Source organism: Oncorhynchus mykiss, chromosome 32, assembly GCF_013265735.2.
Source record: "Oncorhynchus mykiss isolate Arlee chromosome 32, USDA_OmykA_1.1, whole genome shotgun sequence".
NCBI lineage: Eukaryota > Metazoa > Chordata > Actinopteri > Salmoniformes > Salmonidae > Oncorhynchus > Oncorhynchus mykiss.
The window spans coordinates 24,456,353-24,470,033 of NC_050572.1; the positions used below are offsets into that span (position 1 = coordinate 24,456,353).

The following is a 13,681-nucleotide window of genomic DNA, read 5'->3' on the forward strand; positions in this document are numbered from 1 at the left end:
TGAAATATACTTACTGAGCTACGTATATGAAATATACTTACTGAGCTACGTAGATGAAATATGCTTACTGAACTACGTATATGAAATATACTTACTGAGCAATAGGAAATATATTTACTGAGCTACGTATATGAAATATACTTACTGAGCTACGTATATGAAATATGCTTACTGAACTACGTATATGAAATATACTTACTGAGCAATAGGAAATATATTTACTGAGCTAAAGGAAATACAGTGGTGGAAAAGTACCCAATTATCATACTTGAAGTAAAGATACCTTAATAGAAAATGACTCAAATAAAAGTGACCCAGCAAAATACTACTTGAGTAAACATTTAAAAGTATTTGGTTTGAAATATACTTAAGTATCAAAAGTAAATGTAATTGCTAAAATATACTTAAGTATCAAAAGTCAAATTTAAAGTACAAATGATTTCAAATTCCTTATATTAAGCAAACCAGATGGCACCATTTTCTTGTTTTTTATTTTATTTACAGAAAGCCATGGGCTTTCATGGGCTTTCATGGGCTTTCATGGGCTTTCATGGGCTTTCATGGGCTTTCATGGGCTTTCATGGGCTTTCATGGGCTTTCATGGGCTTTCAAAGCCAACAGTCAGACATTAATAATTGGAGGCAGTAGGGATGACGAGGGATTTTCTCTTGATAATTGTGTGAATTGGACCCTTTTCCTCTCCTGCTAAAAATTCTAAATGTAACAAGTACTTTTAGGTGTCAGGGAAAATGTATGGTGTAAAAAGTACATGATGTTCTTTAGGAATGTAGTGGAGTAAAAGTTGTAAAAATACATTAATAGTAAAGTACAGATACCCCAAAAAACTATATAAGTAGTACTTTAAAGTATATTTACATAAGTACTTTACACCACTATTGAAATATAGTTAGAGAGCTATCTTCCACTTTAAATCAATACTGTCTGAAGAGACTTTGTTTCCCACAACAACGCTGTTTTGACACGTGTGCCTCTGTTTGTGTGTGATCAGCAATCCCTGTTGATGACGATTGTGAACTTGGCCCAGAACTTTGTGGGCAGCAACAACGTGAACATCCTGCAGCCGCTGGGTCAGTTTGGTACCCGCATCAACGGGGGCAAGGATGCTGCCAGCCCCCGTTACATCTTCACCATGCTCAGGTAATGCCTCCCAGGGTCAAAACAGAATTGTGCTAGCTATTTGATTGGTCTACTTGTTGTATGATTTGTATGGGCCATTGTGTCATCCTGAAGTGCAGTCATACCTGCTTGATTTAAAAAAAAAAAAGGTTAATGATGTATTTCTGGTAAACTTTGTTTATACATCACCTTTCATAAAACACATTAAAACTCTAAATGCTTTAAAAATGTATTTATTATGAAGTAATGTCACTTTCTCAGTCCTCTGGCCAAGATGTTGTTCCCAGTGGTGGACTCCAGCCTGCTGAAGTTCCTGAATGATGACAACCAGAAGGTGGAGCCAGAGTGGTACATCCCCATCCTCCCTTTGGTGCTGGTGAACGGGGCCGAGGGCATCGGGACGGGCTGGGCCTGCAAGATCCCCAACTACGACCACAGAGAGATAGTCAACAACCTGTACCGCATGCTCAACATGCAGGACCCTCTGCCCATGGTGAACATTTACAACGTTCAAACGTATTTCATTACATAAGATAAGATCAACTTTATTGTCCCAGGGGGGAAATTTGTTGTGGACCCACAAGCAGCGCTATTGTTCATTTGGTTTTAGGATTTTATTGTTTAAAGCATATCAACTCTGATTAATATTTTTGTACATTGATACCATTATACATTAAAACCTTTAGCTAAGTCAATTGTCATTTGGGATTTTAAAACATGTTTTGATTGAACTGGATAAACCACCAACTTTCTGTGTCTGCGGTCATCCAGAAGTTCAGCAGGCTGGAGTCCACTGCTGGGAACGATAATCAAGATTTGTGTTAATCATGTTATAAGTAAGTCAGCTAACATAATGACGTTTGACTGAATATTCCTACGTCTCTCCTTTCCCAGCTGCCCAGCTATAAGAACTTTAAAGGCGTGATCCATGAGTTGGGTCAGAACCAGTACATGGTCAGTGGAGAGATCTCTGTCCTGGACAAGAACACCATTGAGATCACTGAGCTGCCCGTTCGCACCTGGACACAGGTACACTATTGCTAAGGACAGGATATATCACACCTGGACACAGGTACACTATTGCTAAGGACAGGATATATCACACCTGGACACAGGTACACTATTGCTAAGGACAGGATATATCACACCTGGACACAGGTACACTAAGGACAGGATATATCACACCTGGACACAGGTACACTAAGGACAGGATATATCACACCTGGACACAGGTACACTAAGGACAGGATATATCACACCTGGACACAGGTACACTAAGGACAGGATATATCACACCTGGACACAGGTACACTAAGGACAGGATATATCACACCTGGACACAGGTACACTATTGCTAAGGACAGGATATATCACACCTGGACACAGGTACACTATTGCTAAGGACAGGATATATCACACCTGGACACAGGTACACTATTGCTAAGGACAGGATATATCACACCTGGACACAGGTACACTATTGCTAAGGACAGGATATATCACACCTGGACACAGGTACACTATTGCTAAGGACAGGATATATCACACCTGGACACAGGTACACTATTGCTAAGGACAGGATATATCACACCTGGACACAGGTACACTATTGCTAAGGACAGGATATATCACACCTGGACACAGGTACACTATTGCTAAGGACAGGATATATCACACCTGGACACAGGTACACTATTGCTAAGGACAGGATATATCACACCTGGACACAGGTACACTATTGCTAAGGACAGGATATATCACACCTGGACACAGGTACACTATTGCTAAGGACAGGATATATCACACCTGGACACAGGTACACTAAGGACAGGATATATCACACCTGGACACAGGTACACTAAGGACAGGATATATCACACCTGGACACAGGTACACTAAGGACAGGATATATCACACCTGGACACAGGTACACTAAGGACAGGATATATCACACCTGTCCATCACTTCTGGTCATCTAGCTGCTTTGACGGAATGAGTGAAGGAGATGTTGAACCTTTGTTTCTATGCTGTGATGTTGTGTTTGTTAATTCTTGTAATGGACTCTGTTCTCTCTCCTCCTGCCCCTCTTTGTCTCTCTCCTCCCCCCTCCTCTCTCACTCTCCTCCCTCTCGCTCTGTCCCTCCCCTCCCTCTCTCCTCTCTCACTCTCCTCTCTCTCTCCTCTCCCTCCCCTCCCTCTCTCCTCTCTCTCCCTCCAGGCCTACAAGGAGTCGGTACTAGAGCCCATGCTCCAGGGGACAGAGAAGACTCCAGCTCTGATTAATGACTATAAGGAGTACCACACGGACCAAACCGTCAAGTTTGTAGTTCGCATGTCAGAGGAGAAGCTGGCCCAGGCAGAGGCTGCTGGACTACACAAAGTCTTCAAGCTACAGTCCAGCCTCACCTGCAACTCCATGGTTAGTACCACTCCCCAAATCTGGGTTCTATTCACTAGGCACCAAACAGAAGAAAACGGACTGAAACAGGGAGAAACTACCTGAGCTTGTTCAATAATAAACGCCTTGGTTTCATTATCCGTAGCAAAACAGTTTCGCTAATGAATACGACCCTGTATTTGAGTTGAACTTATAGCTGTATTGACTCCCACTGTTTATTCATTATATACACCTCTTTGGATGAAGTGCTCTGTTTTGTGTATATACAGAGCACTCCTATTATAGGAATTACATCTGTCTGGATGATGGGATTCTTTGGAATGAGTCTATCATCTAAAAAGGGGAAAACATTTTGAGGTGTTTCATGGTTTTTAACCTGTTTTGGAAAGGAAAACTATCTAAAGTAGTTGTTCTCCCCTCAGGTGTTGTTTGACCACATGGGCTGTCTGAAGAGGTATGACTCGGTCCAGGACATTCTCAAGGAGTTCTTTGAGCTGCGGTTGCACTACTACAAGCTGAGGAAGGATTGGTTAGTGGGGAGCCTGGGGGCGGAGGCTTCCAAACTGTCCAATCAGGCACGATTTGTACTGGAGAAGATCGAAGGAAAGATCACAATCGGTGAGAATTTTAACTGCATCCCAGAGAGAGAGGGAGAGGACTCCCTCCGCCTCTGTCTCTCCCTCTGTCTCTCCCTCTGTCTCTCCCTCTGTCTCTCCCTCTGTCTCTCCCTCTGTCTCTGCCTCTGTCTCTGCCTCTGTCTCTGCCTCTCCCTCTGTCTCTCCCTCTGTCTCTCCCTCTGTCTCTCCCTGTCTCTCCCTCTGTCTCTCCCTCTGTCTCTGTCTCTGCCTCTGTCTCTGCCTCTGTCTCTGCCTCTGTCTCTCCCTCTGTCTCTCCCTCTGTCTCTCCCTCTGTCTCTCCCTCTGTCTCTGCCTCTGTCTCTGCCTCTGCCTCTGTCTCTGCCTCTGTCTCTCCCTCTGTCTCTCCCTCTGTCTCTCCCTCTGTCTCTCCCTCTGTCTCTGCCTCTGTCTCTGCCTCTGTCTCTCCCTCTGTCTCTCCCTCTGTCTCTCCCTCTGTCTCTCCCTCTGTCTCTCCCTCTGTCTCTGCCTCTGCCTCTGCCTCTGTCTCTGCCTCTGTCTCTCCCTCTGCCTCTGTCTCTCCCTCTGCCTCTGTCTCTCCCTCTGCCTCTGTCTCTGTCTCTCCCTCAATATTTATTTCAATTGGCAATTTGGTACTAGAGTACTGCTATATTAATGTTGTTTGTCTATAGAGAACAAGTCTAAGAGGGATCTGATCAGGATGCTGGTGCAGAAAGGCTTTGAGTCGGACCCTGTGGCAGCATGGACCAAAGCACAGGAAAAGGTACTGTTAGCATCCTGCCACTGTCCAACATTCAGCCCTGTGACTGGCTGAGACCACTTGACGCTTCAACACCCTGTATTCTGATTGGACATCTTCCTGGTCTCTCTATAGGCTCTGGAGGAGGATGATCGTGATGGTAATGACAGTGACGGCTCTGTGGACTCTGTGTCATTGTCGGGACCAAACTTCAACTACATCCTCAACATGCCTCTGTGGTGCCTGTCCAAGGAGAAGGTGGACGAGCTGCTCCGACAGAGAGACATCAAGGTACTGACTCAGAGAGGAAGGGTGTAGACACCTGCCTGTCAAAGACTTGCAATTCTATTCAATAGATCTTTATCGTCCCCAAAGGGCTATTCATTTGCAGCAACATTACACAAGTAGTCAGGGGCTGAGTGTCTTTAAACAGTTGTGTGTGTGTTTTGTTCTTGGAGCATAGTGTGTGAACATCAGTGCTTTTTTAATATGTGTATGTGATCGCAGAGGGAAAGGAACCCACACGCTCTGTGTTACTAGCACCATGTCTTTTATCAACTGAGTATGTGTTGTTCAACAGAAAGGAGAGTTGAATGAGCTGCAGAGGAAGTCTCCTGAGGATCTGTGGAAGGAGGACCTGGCCGTCTTCATTGAAGAACTGGATGTGAGTGGTACCAGCACTATGTGCAGCAGAGTCACTCATCTGTCACTCTTCTGAGTCACTCATCTAAGTCACTGCTTAAGAAGGGACTACAATCATTCATGCCTACTTGTGCGAGACTGCTTTTGTTGGGGAGAAGTCGGTTAATCTCCAGGTTTCTTTCTCCAGGCTTTACTGACAGCAGATCTATTCGTATATGTTTGGCTTTTATCTCCTTTCACTATAAACCGTCACCTCAATACAAGTGACCTCGACCATTTACAAAAAGTGACTGTGGTGTGTTCTCTCCCCGTCTGTGTGACAGAAAATCGAGGCCCAGGAGCAGGCAGACATGAGTGCAGGTAGAGGCACCAAGCTGGTGAAGGGCAAGGTGGGCAAGCCCAAGGTGAAGAAACTACACCTGGAGGAGACGCTGCCCTCGCTGTACGGCCGCAGGGTCGTACCCACCATCACACAGGCCATGAAGACTGACGCCTCCAAGAAGATGACCAAGAAGAAGAAGGTATAACATGTCATATTTAAGATGAATCCTCTCTATGCTTCATTATTAACGGTCCAGTCTGTAATGTTTCCAGACAATTCCAACCATTGAAGTTGATGATTTATACCCAGTGCCGTATGAGCTTAGATCAACTGTATACCTCTGTCATAGCTCAGCATTGTTTGCATTGTTCTCTGTGTGTTTTCAGGCATTAGACATGACGTGTGTGTGTGTGTTGGCCTCTCAGGGTGATGCGGACCTGGTGATGAAGCTGGAGTTTGATGATGAGATGGGAGTGCTGGGGTCAGACGGGGGAACAGGGGAGAACTCCCTCAACTCCTCCTCTAATACACCAGCCACAACCCCTGCCAAGCCCAAGGCCCCCCGGGTCAAACAGGAGAAGAAGGAGCCAGGTCAGCAGATGTTCCATTCTCCTTTCATGTGTCTCATCTTATTGGGGTTCAGTCATGAATTGGGGGAGAAGGGGAGACATATGAGAGGGATAGACAGGTAGGTGGTGGACCCAAGTATTGTATCCCTTCCTCTTGGGGCAATTTGTAGTTGGGAGTCAGAAGTTCTACCACTAGAGGAAACTTTGGCGCTCATTTACTTTAATCACACTTCATGGCTACTAAATAAAAGACCTGAAATCTGAATGTTCTCTATATCAGGTACTCCCAGAGCCAGGAAACCCCCCACACCCAAAGGATCATCTGGTAAGAAGGTGAAGAAGCGTAACCCCTGGTCGGAGGATGAGTCCAAATCAGAGAGTGACCTGGAGGACAGTGAACCTGTGGTCATCCCCCGAGACACCAAGTCACAACGGGCCTCAGGTAACCACTTACCTACTGGGTTGTGTTCATTAGGACACACCATTAAAACAGACTGGTTTTTGTTGGATAAGTTCAGACAGTAGCTTCCTTTTTCACTGTGGTTTAGGGTGTTTTCTTCGTGTTCACTGTCCTGTTAGAACTAGGGAAAGGCATTTTTCCTGATCACAGTAGTTAACTGGGCCCTAATCTCAGTTAACCCAGAACTAAAGTCTTGCGTAATTGGTCAGCTGCTCGATTTAAGTTCTGGGTCTATACCTGTAAAGAGAAGAGCTGAAGAGATGCTAGAATGAGGAACAGAACCGGAACGAGTAGCTCTCTCTCACTTTGAATGTCACCTCTCCTTTCGAAATTGGAAAGATGCCAGTAATGAAAAACACTGAAACTACTGCTGCTCGTCCCATTCCTTCACGACAGATTGTACTGTACCAGTTATGTTTCTCGGTCTACGAGAGATTATCTGGGCCTAGAGTTTTTTCTGGTCCAGTCACGTAGTCGATTGGTTGGTTTTTCTTCAACTGTTTTAACCAATCTTATGTTTTTAATTGCATATTCTTTGTGATTGGTCCTTGAGGCCATTTTGAAATGTTTAAAAGCCTCATTCTTATTTCTGTAGAAAGCCGAAACGTGGTGGTTCTACTTTTTGCAATAAAGACGCTCTTTTATTTAATTCCATTTGTCCTCCAAGTGTTGATGGATATCCTGTCTACCCCAGTTCACTCCTCAATTCATGTTCCTTGGTTAGAAAGCAATGTAATGGCAGTGATATTTTCCCTTTGCAGGTCATGTGGTCAGAACTCTGGTCTTGCTAATTCTAACATAATAGTTTTGCCTCATTGTCATTCTACACACTATGCTGTCTGTCACCTGGGGTGACTATAACTTGAAACTCCATCAGCTCTTTGAAAGTCTGAAAGTCTGGTTCTCCCTGGCTTGATGAGCCTGAAGTCTGACAGCAGCGTGACGCAATCCATATGCAATAGGAGAGGTTATGCTACAATTCTCAGCTCTCAAAACACTGATTTGACTCACACTATGAACTCTCTGTAGCTCTTCCTTATCACTAGTAGTGGGCTTTTAGGACATGCTGCCTTTCAGAAATCATTACAAATCGATCAAACTACATCAAGTGATTCAAAACACACCCACATTTATAATGAACTTTGTCTGTTCCTCAGCGACCAAGCCCAAGTACACATTTGACTTCAGTGAGGAAGAGTATGGAGGAGAGGAAGAGGATGATGATGATGATGATGCTGCATCCTTGCCAGCCCGGCCCTGCAAAGATGACTTCACTGCCTCCTCCGAAACTAAAGACCGATACAATGACCACAGCAATGATGATGAAGATATCTTCCCATCGCCCAAACAGACCACCACCACCGTCTCACCAGCAAAGAAGAAGAAGGAACCAGAGAGTATATTCTCCTCCTCCAAATCAGCCTGCTCCTCTGAAAAGAGCAATGACAGTGGTGAGTTCACACAGCAAGGTCTGCATGTTTGCCTTGTCTTGTACTTTCTTTAGTAAAAGGTTAGATGTATATTTCTTGTTTTTATTTCCAGTCTTGTGTGTTTGTCTATGAAAAAGGACTTTGTCTGTACATAATCTCCTAGTCCCTGCATTCATCTGAGGGTTAATGTCAGTTACTCTTGTCTTCCAGATGACCTGAAGTTGGACAGTGACGGGGATGACAAGGCCTTCTCATACTCCAGCAGCTCTGCCTTCGACAAACCCGTCCCAGCTAAGAAAGGTAACACACAGAGCCAAATATGTATCTACAGCCTGGCCACATTAAACAGACGTACATTTGTGTACCTTCATTAAGTACTTCTTACGTTTCAAATGAAATAATGGGCTGCTTACTTAAGACAGAACAATAGGGAGGTTGGTCAGGGAGGATGGGTGGGCGTATACCGCTATCAAGAGGTTGTGTGTTCGAGTTGCGTCAGAGACAACTAGCATTTTAGCTAACCTTTCCCCTGACCTTTTTCCTAACCTTAACCTAATTCTAATGACAATCTAGGAAAAATTCTCCTTTCCTTTGACATTGACACAACAAGCAGCCTGGTCTCAGAGCAAGACGTATAATACTATATGTCCTTCCAACACGTATGATACTTTCGACATCCAATTCGTATGATGTTGTATGACCGCTATTACATTAATATGCACTATATAGGGAATAGGGCTCTGGTCTATAGTAGTGCACTATATAGGGAATAGGGCTCTGGTCTATAGTAGTGCACTATATAGGGAATAGGGCTCTGGTCTATAGTAGTGTACTATATAGGGAATAGGGCTCTGGTCTATAGTAGTGCACTATATAGGGAATAGGGCTCTGGTCTATAGTAGTGCACTATATAGGGAATAGGGCTCTGGTCTATAGTAGTGCACTATATAGGGAATAGGGCTCTGGTCTATAGTAGTGCACTATATAGGGAATAGGTCTCTGGTCTATAGTAGTGCACTATATAGGGAATAGGGCTCTGGTCTATAGTAGTGCACTATATAGGGAATAGGGCTCTGGTCTATAGTAGTGCACTATATAGGGAATAGGGTGGTTTTTTAGACACAGCCATGGTGTCTTGCTGAGATCCTTGTTATTATTGATCCCTGTTACCCACAGCAGTGAAGAAGCCTTCGGATGCAGCTCCCAAACCCAGGAAAGCACCAGTACCCAAAGAGCCACCAAAACAGAAGTTGGACACGTCCGTTTGGGACTCCGACTCAGATACCGGCTCCAAGAAGCCTGCAACACCACTCAAAGGTACAGGCTTACCTCACAATGACCAGTGGAGTCAGTAAGCTTACAATCTATTTCTCTATGAATATAAAAGATTGACAAGTGTAAACTGACTATAAAAGGGTGTGAACCGAGTGTAACCTGGGTGTGAACCGAGTGTAACCTGGGTGTGAACCGAGTGTAACCTGGGTGTGAACCGAGTGTAACCTGGGTGTGTTTTTCCTTACCTGTGTAGGTAAAGGCGGAGGGAGGAAGAGGAAGCAGTCTGAATCTGAAGAGGATGATTTCAGTCCCAAGAAGACTCCTGGGAAAACACCCAAAGCCCCTACCAGTAGGGTAAGAAAGTGTGTGTGTCATTGAATCATATAGGATATAAGAAGATACTAAAAAACGAAGACTTCCATACAACACGATACTTAGTCTTCTCGTCTTCTCCCTGTGTAGAAACTGTCAAAGAAAGCAGTCGTGACCCCACCCCCCATGTCAGATGATGATGATGTAGACTCCAACCGTTTCAGCCAATCCGGCACGGCATCCCGAGACCGACCGTGCAGAAGCAGGGCCAAGAAGGAAGTGAAGTACTTTGCTGAGTCAGCGTCAGGGTCAGACGACGATCAGTACGACATGTTCGACTAGACCATGGAATCCTTCCCACACAGGCTCTGTTCCAATGCTTTCTCCCTCCCTTGAAGTAATCACAGATCTTCATTGGTTGGTACCCCATGCTGTCACCTATCCAATCAATTATGATCTGTGATCACCTTGATGAAATCAGGAAGGATGGGTTTTTAAACAATTTGAACAGCCATTTGCACACACATCGCTTGAGTAATTTTAATGTGCATCCTTCCTTGACTTTCTAGAAGAAATCATCTGAGAGGTGGGATAGGTGTCGGCAGTGGTTGTTTAAATATCCAGTCATGTTTAAATATCATGTGATTATTTCAACGTAAGAAGGAAGAATTTAGTTTTGAAGTATTCAACCAGGACCAGACACACACTGGTTGAAATACCCCTGTGCTGTGTCCCACAGACTTTTGTACATCCCCCCCCCCCCTTTAATTTTAATGGTGACTTTAATGCTTTCTACTGTGTAGGTGTTTTACACTTTTTATTATACATACAAAACAATTTTGTTTTTTAAATTATTATTATTACCATGGAAATGTTCTGTATTTGTCCTAAGCAGCTTTTAGAAGTTAGGAACGCGGTGCTTCAGCACATTTTAACTGTTTAAAAAGTAAAGAAGAGACTATGTACCTTTTTGAACATGAACTTGGAAGTAAACAATGAAATGTAAATTATTCTCAGGCTGTTGTGTTTTCTGTAAGATTTTCTTAATTGACTTCACTCTATTTCCTGCAGAGCAGAACTGTAGGAACACAATTCTCTCTCTCTCTCTCTCACACACACACACACACACACACTATTCAAGGCTTCGAGGTTACAGTAAATCTAAATATTTGGGTTATAACACGTTCACACGTTATGTATTTTAAAATAAATATATTTTTATTACTTTGCCAGGGCATTTCATGGTAAAGTTAAACAGTATATGAACATATAAAGCATTGTTAATATACAAACAGACAATATTGAAATCGAAAACAAGATAGAAGCTCACTGTAAAGCTCCCTATGAGGACGTCCTGCTTTCTCTTCCCACCAGGCCAGCAGGAGGTTCTGGGTAAATGTATAATCACCATGACAACTCCCTGCTGCCCTGCCCACCCTCCAGAAAGACAAAGTTAAGAAAACTCAACCATAATTTGATCATGTCTCTTCATAATAACACTAACTATACAACACTGCATATGATGACAATGAGGTTTTCTGATACCGATGGGGTGAAAAAGGCAATGATATACATTATTTGTAAATGTTAAACTTTTGAACATTTTTGAACAGGCATAACAACAAAGTTGCTTTCGAAGGTACATTTTTTTTTGAGGTTCACAGTCATGCTTCTACTGGATAGTTAGATAATGTAGGGCACAGCGGTGGAACATTCAAATAGAAATACGTTGCATAGAACAGACACCACTGACTTGTAGAGCATGGACTCGTTGTGCCAGATCTATTCAGTGTATTTCTATCTGCAATGTTCAGTACGTTGCCCCCTTCCGGTACATGTATTGATCTTATTCCGTTTATTGTCTTACATTTCTGTCAGTTGATTGATTTAGTGACAGCTGCTTGGCATTCCAACTGAAGAGGGGAAATCAGCTCTGTTGTTTGATCAGCGATGACATCGGGGTAACTAGAGTTTCGAAATTATGGAAACTTTTCACAAATTTAAGAATTCCACATTGGAAATTCCTTTAGCTTATTCCCTCCTGATTACAAAAATCCTCTGACCATGATCCCCCCCCCCCCCCCCCCCCCCGCCCACCAAAAAAAGGAATTTGGGGAAGGTTTCTGGAATTTTGCAACTCTATTGTGAACCCATGCTCAGGTACTGAGACCATTTGGTCCTAAATGATGTGGGGGTGAGCAGCTGCTACCCAAGAGGGGCTGGCTATGAGATGAAGCTCTGAGAGGTCAGATAGCCTAAAGCTGCCATTAGTTGAGACATAAAGCACACCACACACACCATCTAATACATGAACAAGTCTGCAGTGAGATAGTAGTAGTAAATATTAACAGTTACATCGGTACAACATTCAACAGAAACCAATGTAAATTCGGCATTGTGGAATGGATTGAGTTCCCTGCCGTGTCACCTGGTGCCTGTAGGTGGCGCTCAGGTCACTAGGGAGATGGATGTAGACATTCTTCAGCTGTGAAATAAGTTTTCCAACTTCAAAGACACTCAGGGTAAATGTCAGACGTCTTTCCGTGATTCATCACATCCTCGATTCCTCACCTCAACAACACACATTGTAGAAGGTCTGAGGTTCTGCACCCTTTCCTCCAATGCGTTTTGAGAAGGAGGTGCGGCATCAAGGGAGAGGAATGTAGGGCAGACTATTGAGATTCATCCACACTGCTCTTGTGATGAGCCACCAGGATTGTTTTACCCTACATCCCTCTCTCCCTTAGGAGGAAAGAGAGCATTTAATTTTTTGTCATACATACAATGAGATGCAATGAATTTGACAAAACGCTGCTTTAAAGTAAGTATTCCTTTAACACTGCATATCATTCCTATGTAAAACCTGGACGGCATATTCACATTCAAACATGGAACAACGGAGACAGTTTTGTTTTCCCCTTAAGATATGTATGTATTACATGTGGTGTTGATATGGAGGAGAGGAGATGGTTGTGTGTGAGATGGTTCTGAAAGGTTCTAGCCAGGGTTGGGGTCAATTCCATATCAATTCAGTCTATTCAGGAAGCAAACTGAAATAATCCAACAGGAATTGACCCCAACCTTCTAGCTGACTGACTACAGTGGTCATCTGTTCCCTTGTGGTAAAATGTTTGCCTCTATTCAGAATAAAAAAAACTCTTTATACCTCTGAGATGAGTGACTCAATAATCACCCATAACAGTTTATGCCAAATTATTATTACCCTTAAGAATGATAAAGAAAACTGTTTATTACTATCACCCTTAACATTATGTCGGCTACATATAATTCACCTTCAAGTTTTCTATAAGTACTATGAGAAGTATTGCCTTCGTGCTAGTTGAGTCAACATCTGAATAAATGATATTGTCTATAGCCTGGCTTCCACACTGAATATCACTTCACAACAGTGAAACGAACAGAGCAATATTCAGTGTGGATACTAGGCTATTAACTTTATAAATAGTGTCCAAATTCGTATCTGTGATTTAGAGTTAGATCCAATCCGTAGAGCTGAAGAACAGTGTAATTTCCGATTGAGCAGACATATGCAGCGTTTAGCGGGAACATTGCCATTACATTTTAATCGCGGTATACCACAGATCTTCAGTGCTATGGACTAAATCTGGCCCTTAGGCTCTAAAGAAAAACAGCTTTACTAAGAATATATTTAGAAGATCAGAAAGGCTGTTGTGGCGGTGGCCGATATGGGACATCATTCCTCATCCCTGAGAAAAAGTACTGTCTAGTGGATCTGCCGTCCAAAACACAAAGCAGGGTTGGGTTCAGGAGATGCAACGT

General features: G+C 43.4%; 1 protein-coding gene across 7 annotated transcripts in view; it reads left to right on the forward strand.

The window, feature by feature from the left end:
* The window catches only part of LOC110488151 (DNA topoisomerase II beta), a 47,070-nt gene extending 36,179 nt beyond the window's left edge, over window positions 1-10,891 (forward strand). For 6 of the 7 annotated variants that reach the window (XM_021560221.2, XM_021560223.2, XM_036971353.1 and 3 more), the window contains 16 exons: window positions 1,010-1,158; window positions 1,399-1,630; window positions 2,032-2,166; window positions 3,356-3,556; window positions 3,958-4,153; window positions 4,803-4,894; window positions 5,006-5,161; window positions 5,451-5,534; window positions 5,836-6,033; window positions 6,260-6,425; window positions 6,684-6,845; window positions 8,021-8,314; window positions 8,504-8,593; window positions 9,470-9,610; window positions 9,822-9,922; window positions 10,031-10,891. In XM_021560221.2, coding sequence (XP_021415896.2) covers window positions 1,010-1,158; window positions 1,399-1,630; window positions 2,032-2,166; window positions 3,356-3,556; window positions 3,958-4,153; window positions 4,803-4,894; window positions 5,006-5,161; window positions 5,451-5,534; window positions 5,836-6,033; window positions 6,260-6,425; window positions 6,684-6,845; window positions 8,021-8,314; window positions 8,504-8,593; window positions 9,470-9,610; window positions 9,822-9,922; window positions 10,031-10,222 — 2,589 coding nt within the window. In that variant the 3' untranslated portion in view covers window positions 10,223-10,891. The remainder of the gene's footprint in view (window positions 1-1,009; window positions 1,159-1,398; window positions 1,631-2,031; window positions 2,167-3,355; window positions 3,557-3,957; window positions 4,154-4,802; window positions 4,895-5,005; window positions 5,162-5,450; window positions 5,535-5,835; window positions 6,034-6,259; window positions 6,426-6,683; window positions 6,846-8,020; window positions 8,315-8,503; window positions 8,594-9,469; window positions 9,611-9,821; window positions 9,923-10,030) is intronic. The other variant, XM_021560222.2, reaches the window with a different exon arrangement.
* Window positions 10,892-13,681: the final 2,790 nt, after the last annotated feature.